General features: G+C 40.0%; 1 protein-coding gene across 3 annotated transcripts in view; it reads right to left on the reverse strand.

Annotated features, from left to right (window-relative positions):
* vamp4 (vesicle-associated membrane protein 4) overlaps nt 1-15,289 on the reverse strand; it is a 28,008-nt gene that overhangs the window by 7,880 nt on the left and 4,839 nt on the right. For all 3 annotated transcript variants that reach the window (XM_063002150.1, XM_063002149.1, XM_063002147.1), the window contains exons 3-5: nt 7,023-7,069; nt 6,832-6,882; nt 4,665-4,765 (exon numbers count right to left, since the gene is read on the reverse strand). In XM_063002150.1, coding sequence (XP_062858220.1) covers nt 4,665-4,765; nt 6,832-6,882; nt 7,023-7,069 — 199 coding nt within the window. The remainder of the gene's footprint in view (nt 1-4,664; nt 4,766-6,831; nt 6,883-7,022; nt 7,070-15,289) is intronic.

Consider the following 15,289-nt stretch of genomic DNA (forward strand, 5'->3'; position numbering starts at 1 on the left):
GGACCCGGACCACCCCGCATGGAGATCGAACCCAGGACCTTCTTGCTGTGAGGCAATAGTGCTACCCTCTGAGCCGCCCCTCGTTTTCTTGGGAGTCTTTTACATTGATGTGGAGGAGTGTTGGCACACTTTTATTTGCCATGTATATATTAGTTTTCGCTATAGATTTTTGGTTTAATAATGTCTTTTTTATTTCAGGAATAGCTTATATTCAGGGATTGACATATTCAAGGAAAATGGCAAATAATATAATACTGTCAAGTAGCTAAATAAGACAACCAATTTTATTCTCCAGCTTTAATAATTCTCTGAAGACTATTTTCCGAATAGTTTGTGGAAAGATAAAAAAAAGAAAAGAAATCTTTAAGAGAAAATCTTTCATTCCACAGAGGGGTGAATATGGTGGAAATTTGGCACTTTGTCCTATTTAACATAACCAGTCATAGCATACCATTGATTTCATTCTGATGTTCACATCATTTTGGAAGTAGGTAAGAAGGACAGAGAGTTATCCAATATAATTTAAGCATTTTCAGTGTGTTTGCACCTGGTCCTGTAAAATTGTCTCATATTTTTGACTATTATACTACTATGCAAAAAATTTTGGATCTTATAATTCTGGATTTTTGCTGCCAATATCATGTGGCTTCAATTTAAAATGACCAGTTCAAAGCTACATTTAGATTTTCAGTAAGATTACTGTGACTTATAACTAACATCAAAAGCAATTAAAGCAGAAAATACGGACGGACTGAAAACATATTTTTTAGAATCTGATACAGATTTGATACAGCCAGTATTAGTGTAGTACATCCCTATTGCCTGCTCTTCTGAGAATCTAACAGCTTTTCACACCTACTAGATGGAACAGTGAATGTTTGTCTAGTGAGATTGCAGGGTAGTGGTGTTTTAGGTACATATATACATACACATTTAGGATCCTAGGTTTCATCATTTTAGCACTAAAAGGAGGGTGGCACGGTGGCACGGTGGGTAGCACTGTCACCTCACAGCAAGAAGATCCTGGGTTCGATCCCCAGGTGGGGCGGTCCGGGTCCTTTCTGTGTGGAGTTTGCATGTTCTCCCCGTGTCTGCGTGGATTTACTCCGGGTGCTCCGGTTTCCTCCCACAGTCCAAGACATGCAAGTGAGGTGAATTGGAGACACTAAATTGCCCATGACTGTGTTCGATATAACCTTGTGAACTGATGAACCTTCGCCATATCATAAAGCAGAATATAGGACAGTGGACGGACTGAAAACATATTTTTTTGAATCTGATACAGATTTGATACAGCCAGTATTAGTGTAGTACATCCCTATTGCCTGCTCTTCTGAGAATCTAACAGCTTTCCACACACTGGCTCCTTTTTCATCAAATACAACAGTTCCTTTCAACAATAAAGTTCACAAAGTCTGGATTGCAAACCAAAGGTACTATTAAATGAGTTACGCAGTCTATGCTTAGAGTGACGCACTGTTTGTTTCCAGGTCCATAAATCTTTGCCTTCTCTCCCAGTGTTGTTAGCTGATATTAAGGGCTGGTCTGTTGGTAGCTGAAATAGAACAAAAACTTGGACCAGCTTGCAGTCCTAGAAGACCATAATGGGGAAACACTTCCCTATATACAGATCTGAGAGTGGGTTCAATTACCTTAATGTTAACACATACCACTGTCTGGAAAACTACTGCACTGCTTTTGAAGAGGATGGTTGGACTAACACATAACCAACAAAGATGTTTGTTTCTGGTCCTAAAGCTGCCTGGGTTTTATCTCCTGCAGATCAGATCTGATCTATTAAATGTCAACTCTGTAAAACATCTGTCGAAATCAGAAGATTGATAATTAATGGATGGATCATGTCTGAAAATGGCTATAGCAATGTGAAGGAGGGACTTCTGCATTAATGACTGTGTGTGTGTGTATCCTGGTTAGTAACCCCAATTAGTATCAACATTGCTGGGGTATGCAATCATGCTTTTATATACAGTGAACTCTTGAGTTACGAACGATTTACCATACGAACATTTCGGGTTACGAACGATCTTTTTCAACTTAACGTACGAACAAATTTGGGATTACGAACAGAAATTCGTGAAACACGAACAAGTTTACTCCGACCGTCTCTCTCTCTCTCTCTCTCTCTCTCTCTCTCTCTCTCTCTCTCTCTCTCTCTCTCTCTCTCTCTCTCTCTCTCTCTCTATATATATATATATATATATATATATATATATATATATATATACAGGTCCTTCTCAAAAAATTAGCATATTGTGATAAAGTTCATTATTTTCCATAATGTAATGATAAAAATTAAACTTTCATATATTTTAGATTCATTGCACACCAACTGAAATATTTCAGGTCTTTTATTGTTTTAATACTGATGATTTTGGCATACAGCTCATGAAAACCCAAAATTCCTATCTCAAAAAATTAGCATATTTCATCCGACCAATAAAAGAAAAGTGTTTTTAATACAAAAAAAGTCAACCTTCAAATAATTATGTTCAGTTATGCACTCAATACTTGGTCGGGAATCCTTTTGCAGAAATGACTGCTTCAATGCGGCGTGGCATGGAGGCAATCAGCCTGTGGCACTGCTGAGGTGTTATGGAGGCCCAGGATGCTTCGATAGCGGCCTTAAGCTCATCCAGAGTGTTGGGTCTTGTGTCTCTCAACTTTCTCTTCACAATATCCCACAGATTCTCTATGGGGTTCAGGTCAGGAGAGTTGGCAGGCCAATTGAGCACAGTAATACCATGGTCAGTAAACCATTCACCAGTGGTTTTGGCACTGTGAGCAGGTGCCAGGTCGTGCTGAAAAATGAAATCTTCATCTCCATAAAGCTTTTCAGCAGATGGAAGCATGAAGTGCTCCAAAATCTCCTGATAGCTAGCGGCATTGACCCTGCCCTTGATAAAACACAGTGGACCAACACCAGCAGCTGACATGGCACCCCAGACCATCACTGACTGTGGGTACTTGACACTGGACTTCAGGCATTTAGGCATTTCCTTCTCCCCAGTCTTCCTCCAGACTCTGGCACCTTGATTTCCGAAAACAGTACTTTGGACCACTGAGCAACAGTCCAGTGCTGCTTCTCTGTAGCCCAGGTCAGGCGCTTCTGCCGCTGTTTCTGGTTCAAAAGTGGCTTGACCTGGGGAATGCGGCACCTGTAGCCCATTTCCTGCACACGCCTGTGCACGGTGGCTCTGGATGTTTCTACTCCAGACTCAGTCCACTGCTTCCGCAGGTCCCCCAAGGTCTGGAATCGGCCCTTCTCCACAATCTTCCTCAGGGTCCGGTCACCTCTTCTCGTTGTGCAGCGTTTTCTGCCACACTTTTTCCTTCCCACAGACTTCCCACTGAGGTGCCTTGATACAGCACTCTGGGAACAGCCTATTCGTTCAGAAATTTCTTTCTGTGTCTTACCCTCTTGCTTGAGGGTGTCAATGATGGCCTTCTGGAAAGCAGTCAGGTCGGCAGTCTTACCCATGATTGCAGTTTTGAGTAATGAACCAGGCTGGGAGTTTTTAAAAGCCTCAGGAATCTTTTGCAGGTGTTTAGAGTTAATTCGTTGATTCAGATGATTAGGTTAATAGCTCGTTTAGAGAACCTTTTCATGATATGCTAATTTTTTGAGATAGGAATTTTGGGTTTTCATGAGCTGTATGCCAAAATCATCAGTATTAAAACAATAAAAGACCTGAAATATTTCAGTTGGTGTGCAATGAATCTAAAATATATGAAAGTTTATTTTTTATCATTACATTATGGAAAATAATGAACTTTATCACAATATGCTAATTTTTTGAGAAGGACCTGTATATATATATATATATATATATATATATATATATATATATATATATATATATATATATATATATATATATATATATATATATATATATATATATATATATATGTATATATATATATATATATATATGTATATATATATATATACAGTGAGCGAATGTTTTCTGATGTTTTCAGTGAGCGAATGTTTTCTGATGTTTTCTTTATATTTTGTAAAATTCAATATTAAAATGTCCCCAAAAAATGTGCAGAGGAAGCGCAGTGCTGAGAAAATGTAAAAATCTATTACATTTGTTGTGTTGTATAATTACTCCTGCCAGTAGCTGTCACTGTGTATCAGACAGCGGGGACAGTGAGTGAGAGAGAAGAAGGAATTCGGCTGAGTAAAGTACTTTCTTTCGTGCAATTACACCTACAAAATACAACACTGTTGAAATAAAGAAGAAAATAATAGAGAAATATGAGTGTTATTGTTGTTTCTGGTAGATACATTTTATAAAAAAAGACGGAAATGTATTATGGTGTGTGGTACAGCACACGTACTGTACTGTGTATTGTTGTTTATTATTGTTTATTACAGGAATGTCTATTCTATAATTTAAGATTTAAGGGAAATATACTTGTATTTATAACAAAAAAGACCATTTAAGACATTAGAAAGGTTAGGTAAGGGGGTGGTTTGGGAGGTCTGGCACGGATTACATTATTACATTATTTCTTATGGGAAAAATAGGTTTAACTAACGAACATTTTGACTGAAGAACAGCCCTTCAGAACCAATTAAATTCGTAAGTCAAGGGTCCACTGTACTCCATGTGGCAGAAGAATAAGAGTCTCACCAGATTTATCCTGCAGGTCTTCCAGGCGCTCTCCCCGTTCTATCACCTTTGAGATGTTCTCCTGCATCACATCGATCACTTCATCAACTTGTGACTGCACACTGACAGAGACAAAAGAGCAGAGTATTTTACAAGTCAGTTTTTGCAGTATAGCATAGAGTCATGGGAAAAACAATGAGATTCAGGTATGGACATTAGCCATATGAACAACTTGATTTCTTTTTTCTTCTTTAGACATTCAAAAGTCATTTTGCTGGTGCGCTTAGGATCACTGTCCTGTTGCATGAATCAATTTCGCCTGCTGGACAGATGGCATCACATTTGTCAAGTTCATCGTTGTTTAAAGCTTCCTAATAAACCCACCATCACTTTGACAGTTGAGGTGTTTGTAGTAATGTGTTCTGTCATTAAGCACAGCACTATGTTGGCCAAAAAAAAAAAAAAAAACACCCATGGTCACTATATTGGCCACCACCGTCTCATCAGTCCATGTTCAATAAATGGTATTGTGAAATGGTATGATTGCTTCAGATGCTGTTTTGCTACCATTCTCCTAGGGTTTTTTTTTGCAAGAAAGGAAACTCTCATAGCCACCCATCTTTCTCCAGTCAAAAGTTCTACTTTTATAGAGCTAGTCACACTTCCCACTGATTAACTTTTGTTGTGAAATTTGAGTAGTACCATCTGGTTGCTAATTATGATCCTAATGATTATAAGCTGAAAACGTCAAGTTACTTTGAACCAAATGCAACATTTTCCATTTAACATTACAGTAGCCACTTACTATTTAAACAGGTAGTGTTCTCTTGGCACCCACCAACCACAAATATATTTATCAGACTGCAAGATGGTGAGTGTGATTTGCTACTTTAGCGAATACTCTATAGTATGCTCTATAGTTCAAAAGTGGTGTGCTTTACACCTTCCCATTTAACAACTGGCAATGCACGAGACCTAAGAATAGCCGATCAGCCATAGAATGCCAATTACAAGTAAAAACGCGGTTGCTGCTGATGTTGCTGGCAGAGGCAGCATGGACCCTGGTTGTAAGTGTTGCAGCCGAAGTCCACATTTTGGTAACCATTTTATCACTTTGCAAACCCATTCTTAGAGTTTTATGGCTGCACTTACAGTTGAACAGGGCAGCTCTAGATGAATTTTGAGGAACCTACTAGCTGGAAAGGTGACACAAAAGGATAATGCCACAGTGAGGTTTTTGGTATGACTTCCACTGCCAGTGTTTTTCTAGTAAAGTTGCAGGGTAGAGGTTTGGATGTAATACTCAAACCAACTAATTAGATGGGGTGTCCTTATGCTCTGGGTAGATTTACACAAAAACATTTAGGATCCAAGGTTTCATCATGCTAGCACTGAAAGGAAACAATGTGTTCCTGATTTCGGCATACGCAAGTACAATTTTTTCATTTACAAGTGAAGCTTAAATGATAAATGACTACAAAAAAATACACATTCAGGTTTCTAGGAATTAGCTACAACGTCTGTGTCTTACACCTGTGCAGAAGCCACAGTTTACCTGAAAGCCCACAGAGCATGTCAACCATCTGCAGTAAATGGGCAAATCATGCCACCCACAGTTGTACTTCTCGCTCCATTACGCTGGCAAACCACTCAAAGACACAAAAACAGTGGTTGCGCAAAGAGTGGTGGCACACTCTGGTTAAAATGGTTCATGCTGTGTTACATAACTTGAAACAAGGTTTATTGGGCTGAACCATACCAGTCCCTTGGCAAAAACAAGTGGAACAGACATGGTTGTAAACCAAAACAAGGTGCATACCACTCGGGTCATGGGTAAAACTAAAAGGGTGTTTAAAATCCCCTGATCCACCCTTCAGACCCAACAATTTTCACCTTTTGTTTCTTACCATCAATGTGAATACAAGCCGCGCAAGTCTGCCAATAATGTGTCATCACTGAAGTAGCATGTGTGTGTTAGAGCTCTATTCGAGTTATGCAAGGTCACCAGGACCAGGCTTTAAGCCACGTGCAGAATAAGGGACCAATGAATCGCTTCAGAAAGTTCTCATATCAACAAGCTATTTGTGTACACGTTGCAGGAACACAGTTCTGGCACATTGAACACACCATCTGGTTTTACAAGATAGATAATCACAAACATTGTGCACATTTAATTGGTACAACTTACTGTCTGATTTTGTCATTCTGACCGCCAAACCTGGGTCCAGTCGGTCCTCGTCTGTAATCAAACAATAATAAAGCATTTAAAAATTTGATTCAATAATCAAAGCCTAAGAAAGAACGTTATTCTAAGGAATTGAGGATGAGAAGCTAAATAGTAGGTTCTTAAAGCATTGTGAAACTGTAAGTTGAACTTACAAGAAGAAGTCTTCCTCTTCATCAGAGTCTTCCTCCAGTAGGTTCCGCTGTGGGGGAAAAAACAAACAAATCCCATTTAACGTCAAGCTTAGGGTCCAACTAAATTCATGGCAAAATGTGCTTAATTTAAAAGAGCTCGTTTTTGAGAAATTAGATTTAAAAAACTTTAATTTAGAAAATGAATTTAGAAATTTTGTGCCACATTTCATTACATAATGATAAATTGAACTATAGAATAAATGGAGGCGAAAATTTATAGCATGGTTTAATTACTAGTTGAAAATTTTCGTCCATGTTTTGACACACCCTGCATCCACAAAATTGGTTGGACCAATTGCTAACTGAACTGCCATAAGATTGCTAAAGTAACAGACTTTTCTGTGGTGTAGTGTTCTGACAATGTCTGATATACACTATATTGCCAAAAGTATTCGCTCGTCTGCCTTCACACGCATATGAACTTGAGTGACGTCCCATTCTTAATCCATAGGGTTTAATATGATGTCGGCTCACCCTTTGGAGCTATAACAGCTTCAACAAGGTTTAGGAGTGTGTTTATGGGAATTTTTGACCATTCTTCCAGAAGCGCATTTGTGAGTTCAGGCACTGATGTTGGATGAGAAGGCCTGTCTCCACTCTAATTCATCCCAAAGGTTTTCTATCAGGTTGAGTTCAGGACTCTGTGCAGGCCAGTCAAGTTCTTCCACACCAAACTCGCTCATCCATGTCTTTATGGACCTTGCTTCGTGCACTGGTGTGCAGTCATGTTGGAACGAGAAGGGACCATCCCCAAACTGTTCCCACAAAGTTGGGAGCATGAAATTGTCCAAAATCTATTGGTATGCTGAAGCATTAAGAGTTCCTTTCACTGGAACTAAGGCACGGAGCCCAACTCCTGAAAAACAATCCCACACCATAATCCCCCCTCCACCAAACTTTACACTTGGCACAATGCAGTCAGACAGGTACCGTTCTCCTGTTAACCGCCAAACCCAGACTCATCCATCGGATTGCCAGACAGAGAAGCGTGATTCGTCACTCCAGAGAACATGTCTCCACTGCTCTAGAGTCCAGTGGCGGCGTGCTTTACACCACTGCATCCGACGCTTTGTATTGCGCTTGGTTATGTAAGGCTTGGATGCAGCTGCTTGGCCATGGAAACCCATTCCATGAAGCTCTCTACACACTGTTCTTGATCTAATCTGAAGGCCACATGAAGTTTGGAGGTCTGTCGTGATTGACTCTGCAGAAAGTTGGCGACCTCTGCGCACTATGCGCCTCAGCATCCGCTGACCCGCTCTGTCATTTTACGTGGCCTACCACTTCGTGGCTGAGTTGCTGTCGTTCCCAACCACTTCCACTTTGTTATAATACCACTGACAGTTGACTGTGGAATATTTAGCAGCGAGGAAATTTCACGACTGGACTTGTTGCACAGGTGGCATCCTATCACGGTACCACGCTGGAATTCACTGAGCTCCTGAGAGCGATCCATTCTTTCACTAATGTTGTAGAAGCAGTCTGCATGCCTAGGTGCTTGGTTTTATACACCTGTGGCCATGGAAGTGATTGGAACACCTGAATTTAATGATTTGGATGGGTGAGTGAATACTTTTGGCAATCTAGTGTGTGTTTACATACTGAGTGCATTTTGTCCCTTTGGGGGTTCCATGAAAGTGTTCTTCACACATGTGATCATCTCTCTGTAGTCTGTACTGCACCTCAACAGAACAAGCCAGTAAAGTCTTATGCTCCCGATAATTTGTCTATGTACAGTTTATTTCTTACTTTATAAAGTTTAAAATCCTAAGACCGCCTCAAATTAACCAGTAAACCTGTGGCACTTGAATGTTACGTGAATAAAAAAATGTTAAACACAACCTTTGAATTTCACAGCAAATTGCATATAATGGAAAACGGCTCATTTCACGGTCCGTGATGTGATTGTCACAGCTGTGAATTAGGTAGGGCCTTAGTCAAGCTTTTCAAGCAAGCACTTTGAAGGAAATTTTACAAATGACTTTCAAGGTCATATCTAAAAATGACCTGTATGAGTATAAAATGCTGATCAATTACCAACTTCGTGTAAATGTATATCTAAATAATAGGGCAGGTGTCAGCTGGTAGGGTGTAAAATCCCATTTTGGTGCAATAAAAAATAATGCTTTAACTGCCATGACAAAATGTCACATGTTTTATTAGTCATTTATTTTTCCAGTTTTCTTTTTAGGAAGGCATGTAAAGCACCCAATAACCTAGTTCATTTTTCCTACTTACAAAGTGCTTTCAGCCTTGTGTGACTTGGGTCATTGGCTCAAAGAGTAAAACATGTTCACCACCCAAAAATAACAACACCCAAGACACAGAGATGATGAAAAGGGTCTAATGCTAACCACTATTGACAGCCCCTAGAAGTTGAACATATTAGTTTAGGTAAACAAACAACAAGCTCTAATTTTAGTTTTTTTGGTAGTTTATATATAGTTATATAACTTTGAAATGTACTCCTAATGCAGCTTTCGTAAAGTATTGTTAAGTAAAACATGCTAGCACACCAGAGCTGACATTTTAAACACATCGGTTCGAAACTCAGCTCTGCCATCCGACAGGCTGAGCGGCTACACGAACAACGATTGGCTTTTGTTCATACAGGGTGGCAGCCTTAGCCAGGACCTCATAACTAATGCAATTACGACCTCTGCTGGCTGATCGATTGCGCCTGCACAGAGTCGAGAAATAATACGTTGATCAGGGTGTGGCTCTCCGTACACAAAGCTAATCCACATATAAACTCATCTCGTGTGGGTGAAAAAGATGCAGTCGGCTACTACAGACATGTCGGAGGGGGCGTGTGTCAGTTTTGCTCTCCTCAATCAGGAGTGGAACTCAGCATCGATAGAGAGGCAGCGTAATGCAATCGGGTAATCGGACATGACTAGATTGGCAGGAAAATTGGGAAAAAAGGGTCTAATGGCAACCATCTTATGACACATTAAACAGACAAAGTATTATTAAGTGGAAAGTGTATGGCACCACCAACACCTTGCCTACATCAGGCCAGTCCAAACCGAATAGCCAAGCCTGAAGGATATTGATTAGAGAAACTACCAAGAAGGTCTTTACACCTGAAATCGGTCTGTGCACGTGACAATCTCATAAGCTCAACAGACAAGAAAAAAATGTCTTTTCAAAATGTGCCACACTGATGCCATGTGGCAAAAGGCTTTATGGTTGGGTAAGAGCAAACTTGAGCTTTTTTGACTGAAACAAACACAAACACAAATATAGACTTACATAAACGAAACCCAAAGCACACCATGCCTACAGTGAAGCAGTGGCAATATTTTATTGGAGGAATAGAAAAGGGCATGTCCTTTAGTGACCTTGTCAGAGCACCAACTTCAATCAAAAACCCAGTTGATGGACTTGAAGGCACTCACCATGAAATTTAGGAATGCTAAGCTGATAAAGACGTATCCATAACACGGCTCTACACAGTATTATATCAGGCAAAATCAATTTTGCACTATAAATGTAGTCTATAGCAACATGACTAGCACTTGTAATATAATAAACACGTTTATATACTGAAGCTGGCATGCTGATACTGTCAGCACAGTATTTGTTTTGTCAGGATCTGTTTGTACTTTGAGACCACAGAGATTTGGTAAGGAACATCTGGTTCACATTTACTCCACTTTATCTTTTTTTTGTGGTGCTTTACTTGTGCTACTGTGATTAAATACACGCTATTGGGAGATTGGATGTACAAATGATCAAGAGTCATTTAGGGGTTTAGCATCCTCACATAACTCTCTAACTGCACCCAGACTTAGAGAGTAGACTCCAGGTTACGTTTTGTGTATTTTGTGTATATGATGTGCGGGCCAATATAAAAAAAGGTTGTTTTTATTAGAATTAGCTAAAGTTTGGTTAGACGTTATCATTTCGTCTTTCTTATTGGATTACCGTAAGGAAAAACTGTGAACACTTTTCTTTGGATGCACTGCAGCTCTAGATTGTAAACCAATATCTTTTAGCTCATTCTCAAGAAAGTTCCAGTTTATCTAAATAATCTGATGAAAAACAATCACAACAAGCTTTGCACACAAGCCAGACATTCCATTGTGTAGTGTCATATTAAAGGCTCCAAATTGACCCAAGAGAAAAGTGTTTGTCATATGATTTAAAGACTGTGAGCTAAGAGCCTCATTAATGCCATATCATGTCAGTGTCTGGTAGTGCATTTACATTTTCAGCATTTAGCAGATGGTTTTTATCCAAAGCGACTTACAATACTGTGACAGTATATTGTCTAAGCAATTGAGAGTTAAGGGCCTTGCTCAGGGGCCCAACAGTGGCAACCTGGCAGTGATGGGGCTTGAACCAGTGACCTTTCGATTACTAGTCCAGTACCTTAACCGCTAGGCTACAACTGCCTGACAGAGATCATAACTGGAATAAACTTGGTTAACTGTTCACTGTACCAAAAGTTATAAGACCATAGTTTGTTTGTGCAGATAGTTTAGTCTCTAAAGTGGTCTAAGGAGGAGTCTAAGCCTATTGTGTCAAGCTGGAGATGCCTTGCATTAAGCTTCAGCATTAGCCTATATATATACAGTATGTGTATTAATCATAGTAACGGTAATCATAATACTAGACTCAATCAGTTGTGTCTAGTCGACTTAGAACAAATTTTTTTTAAATTTTGCTTATGCATTTTCTCCCGACTTTAGCATATCCAATTACATTATTCTTCCTCTCCACTGATGTTGATCTCCACCCTGGTTGAGGAGAGTCGAGACTGACACGACATGTGTGCACTAGCCGACTGCATTCATATGCCGATCAGCTTTGTGTACGGACAGCCACACCCTGATCAACGCATTATCCCTCGTCTCTGTGCAGGTGCCATCAATTAGCCAGCAGAGGTCGTAATTGAATCAGTTATGAGGAATCTCCATCCGTCCTCCCACCCTGTATGAACAACAGCCAAACATTGTTCATGTAGGCGCCCAGACTGCCGGATAACAGAGCTGAGATTAGAAATGACAAGTTAGAAATGTCAGCTCTGGTGTGCTAGCATGCTTTACCGCTGTGCCACCTGAGCACCAACTTAGAACTATTGCGTAGTGCACCATAATATCACAAAATGGTATAAGCGACTGCTAAAATGGAATCTGTGGAAATGGAAACTCGCCAGGGCTTTGTAAAAAATGTAAAAACTCATAAAACTCATGTGGCGCAGCAATCTAACGCACTAGCTAAAATTCTAATGTTCAAATCCCAGCTATGCTATCTACCGGCCAGGTGCCTACAAAGACACACAACTGGCTGTAGGGAGGAAGGACAAGGGCTAAAGCAGGGTTCATTTAGCCTGCTGCAATCACAACCTCTGCCAACTGGACAGGACAGGATCGGATGAAAAAGGGAAAAATATCACATGGCGACTACTCACTCAAGTCATTTTTAACAACTACACATTTTAAACACCACAGCAGATCGGCAAACCAATACACTCAGCCCACGAATGACTAATAATTTAAAAAAAAAGAAGTGGTGTATTAGTTACTAGCATTATAGGTCAAAGGGAATTATGTAATGATAAAGCCCTGCAGCAAGTTATTGCAGTTAGTCACCTAGCAATTCTGCCCCCCCCCCCCCCCCCCCCCCCAAAAAAAATAAAAATATATCACATAATAAATTATCTGCTTCATCTAAATTCATCTCATTTATCATTCTGTCTCTACAGCCAGTAATTATTTTCATTGTTTCTCAGGGCTCTAGAGTGCGCACATGCGACCTAATTTCTCAATGGTGCGACTAAAAAAAATCTCAGGTCGCACCGGTGCGACCAGGCGTCCGAGGGAGTAAAAAAACGACACACATTAGGCCAATATCATGGTCTAAACCAATCAGAGATAGTGAAGGGCGGGACAATATTGTAGCTGTGATGTGAGCGACATTCAGCTCAGCCAATCAGAATGCAGCACCAGGTTTATACACGTGCGTTCGGATGTTCTGCAGTTAGTTTAGTTTTGTATATGAGACTCGCCGGATGTTCCAGAATGGAAGTTCGGGTTCTGGAGCTCGGCGGTGTAAAGTGTTGTAACGCTCACTTAAGTCCTGACTAAACAGTTAAAGTGAGTCTACCCTGTCGTGTGCCTTTATTCCCACACCTCCACCACCGCACAGCAAAAGACCCGCAGCATCCCCACCGGACAGCGGCTAGGTGAGCCGACCCTCTACAGTAGCAAGGGGCTAATGCTAGCGGTAAAGTGCCGCGATAGTGAAAGTAAAAACACGACAATATTTTCGTTAAGTAAAATATAAAAATAACTAAAAGACCAAAATATATTACAATACATGTCAAAATACACAGTGAGTGCACCGCAAGCGATTTTGGGAATCTGTGTAAAAGATTCAGTAAAGCCGATAATATAATGCACTGCATTTAAGATTACACTCTAACACACACACAAACATATACATATAATGTTAAATATACACACACATATAAATAGATATACACACATACATACACATTTGCTCTATTATTTTTATAATTTTTATAAGTGTGCTATAATTAGTCTGTAATACTATAATTAACTGTAAAGAAGACAGTGGCCGGCAATAGTATATTTGTGACTGGTTCTAATACATTTCGAATTGAAAGGCTGAAAAAGCCCAATGCATCTATAAAACACATTACATGCCGCGATAAATGCACTGCCCAAGTGTCCCCTCTCCCCACTGCCTTTCAGCGGCAGGCAGCAGCAAACAGATCATCAGACGAGGCCATGTTGACCATATTGTTAGTTATTTCCAAGTCAATATTGCCTGTATGGACAGTGATTAAAAAAAAAAAAAAAAAAAAAAAAAAAAAAAAAAAAAAAAAAAAGTGAACCTGTAAAACTGCGGTGTTAAATGCGATGCGGTCGAAAATTTGGGTGCACCTAACTTTTGTGCTGGTGCACCTAAGAAAAAAAGTTAGGTGCACCAGTGCAACCAGTGCAAAACGTTAGTCTAGAGCCCTGTTTCTATATGTACCATCTTTCTGTCTCTGCATATCAAAGCCATGTTTTAAACAGATTAGTCCAATCCAAGTATGGAAGAAAACATCTGAGACATGGAAGAAGGGGGGAAAAAACGACAATCAGGATGCAGAAGTGTGTTCCAGGATGTGTACTGGTAGTCATTAACAGTAACCGGGAAGGTGGAGGAACGGATTAAGTATGCATGCATGACATTCTGTTTTATAATAGACCCATTGTGCTCATCACAGGGAAACTTGGAAGCAGTTTTATAAAAATGGACAACAGCCTTTACTCTCTTTAAAATCCTCCCACAACAGGAAACAGAAGACAGCAGTGATGAGTCTTTAACAATAGACATACTGATTATTTACATTAATCACAGGTCTCAGACTGATTGAAAAACATTTTTAATCAGCATCATGTCCCAGGATGAAGGTAGAACTCATAATGTTGTCGGTAAGAGCTTTGAGATACCAACCGCACCTCTGTTTGTTGCTACCATGTTTAGATAGTCCCATCTTGTTTGTTTGTTTCTTAACGCCATGTCAGCTGCAATGGCTATTATCATGGCTAACTAATAGATTATGTGAACGTCAAGGTGGTGGGTTAAGAGTGTTTGTGTGACTGTGAGGGTCTAACTTATTTGGTGTTTGTAACTGCAAGTGATTCCAAGAATTTAAGCAGGGTACTGATGTGAAGATTTCCTTGTACTTGAACTGTGTTCTAATGGTGTTCATTTGTTGGCATGAGTAGAGGTGTGATGACAACCCTGATCAAGTCGTCATCCCCTTCTCCTCCAAAATATGTTTGATAGAAGTTCTTGATTTACAGAGGGGGCAGGTGGGGGCCTGGTCTCCTTTAAGCAGGTGTGTATGGGTCAGTTCGGTGTGTCTATGTGGCATCTCGTGTATATACATTGTTCCCATCGTTTCTTGGGGTATTGAGCTTTATCAGCGTTTATGGTAGGGTGGATCTCGTATAGTTTGTTGTTGGCATGCATTTCCCATTCTCTTTGCCAAACTTCTGCAGTGTATGCTTGAATGGTTGGTTTGAGATCAGATGGTGGGTAAGGACATTGTTGGAGTGGGGATGCTACAGCTTGCTTTGCTGTCAAGTCTGCTTTTTCATTTCCTTTAAAGCCACAGTGTCCAGGGATCCAGCAGAACTTGATGTCATGGCCACAGCTTTTCAGTTGCTTTAGTTTTTGGGTTATTACTGCTATTATTGTCC

The sequence above is a fragment of the Trichomycterus rosablanca genome, chromosome 9 (genome assembly GCF_030014385.1).
Source record: "Trichomycterus rosablanca isolate fTriRos1 chromosome 9, fTriRos1.hap1, whole genome shotgun sequence".
In the NCBI taxonomy this organism is placed as follows: domain Eukaryota; kingdom Metazoa; phylum Chordata; class Actinopteri; order Siluriformes; family Trichomycteridae; genus Trichomycterus; species Trichomycterus rosablanca.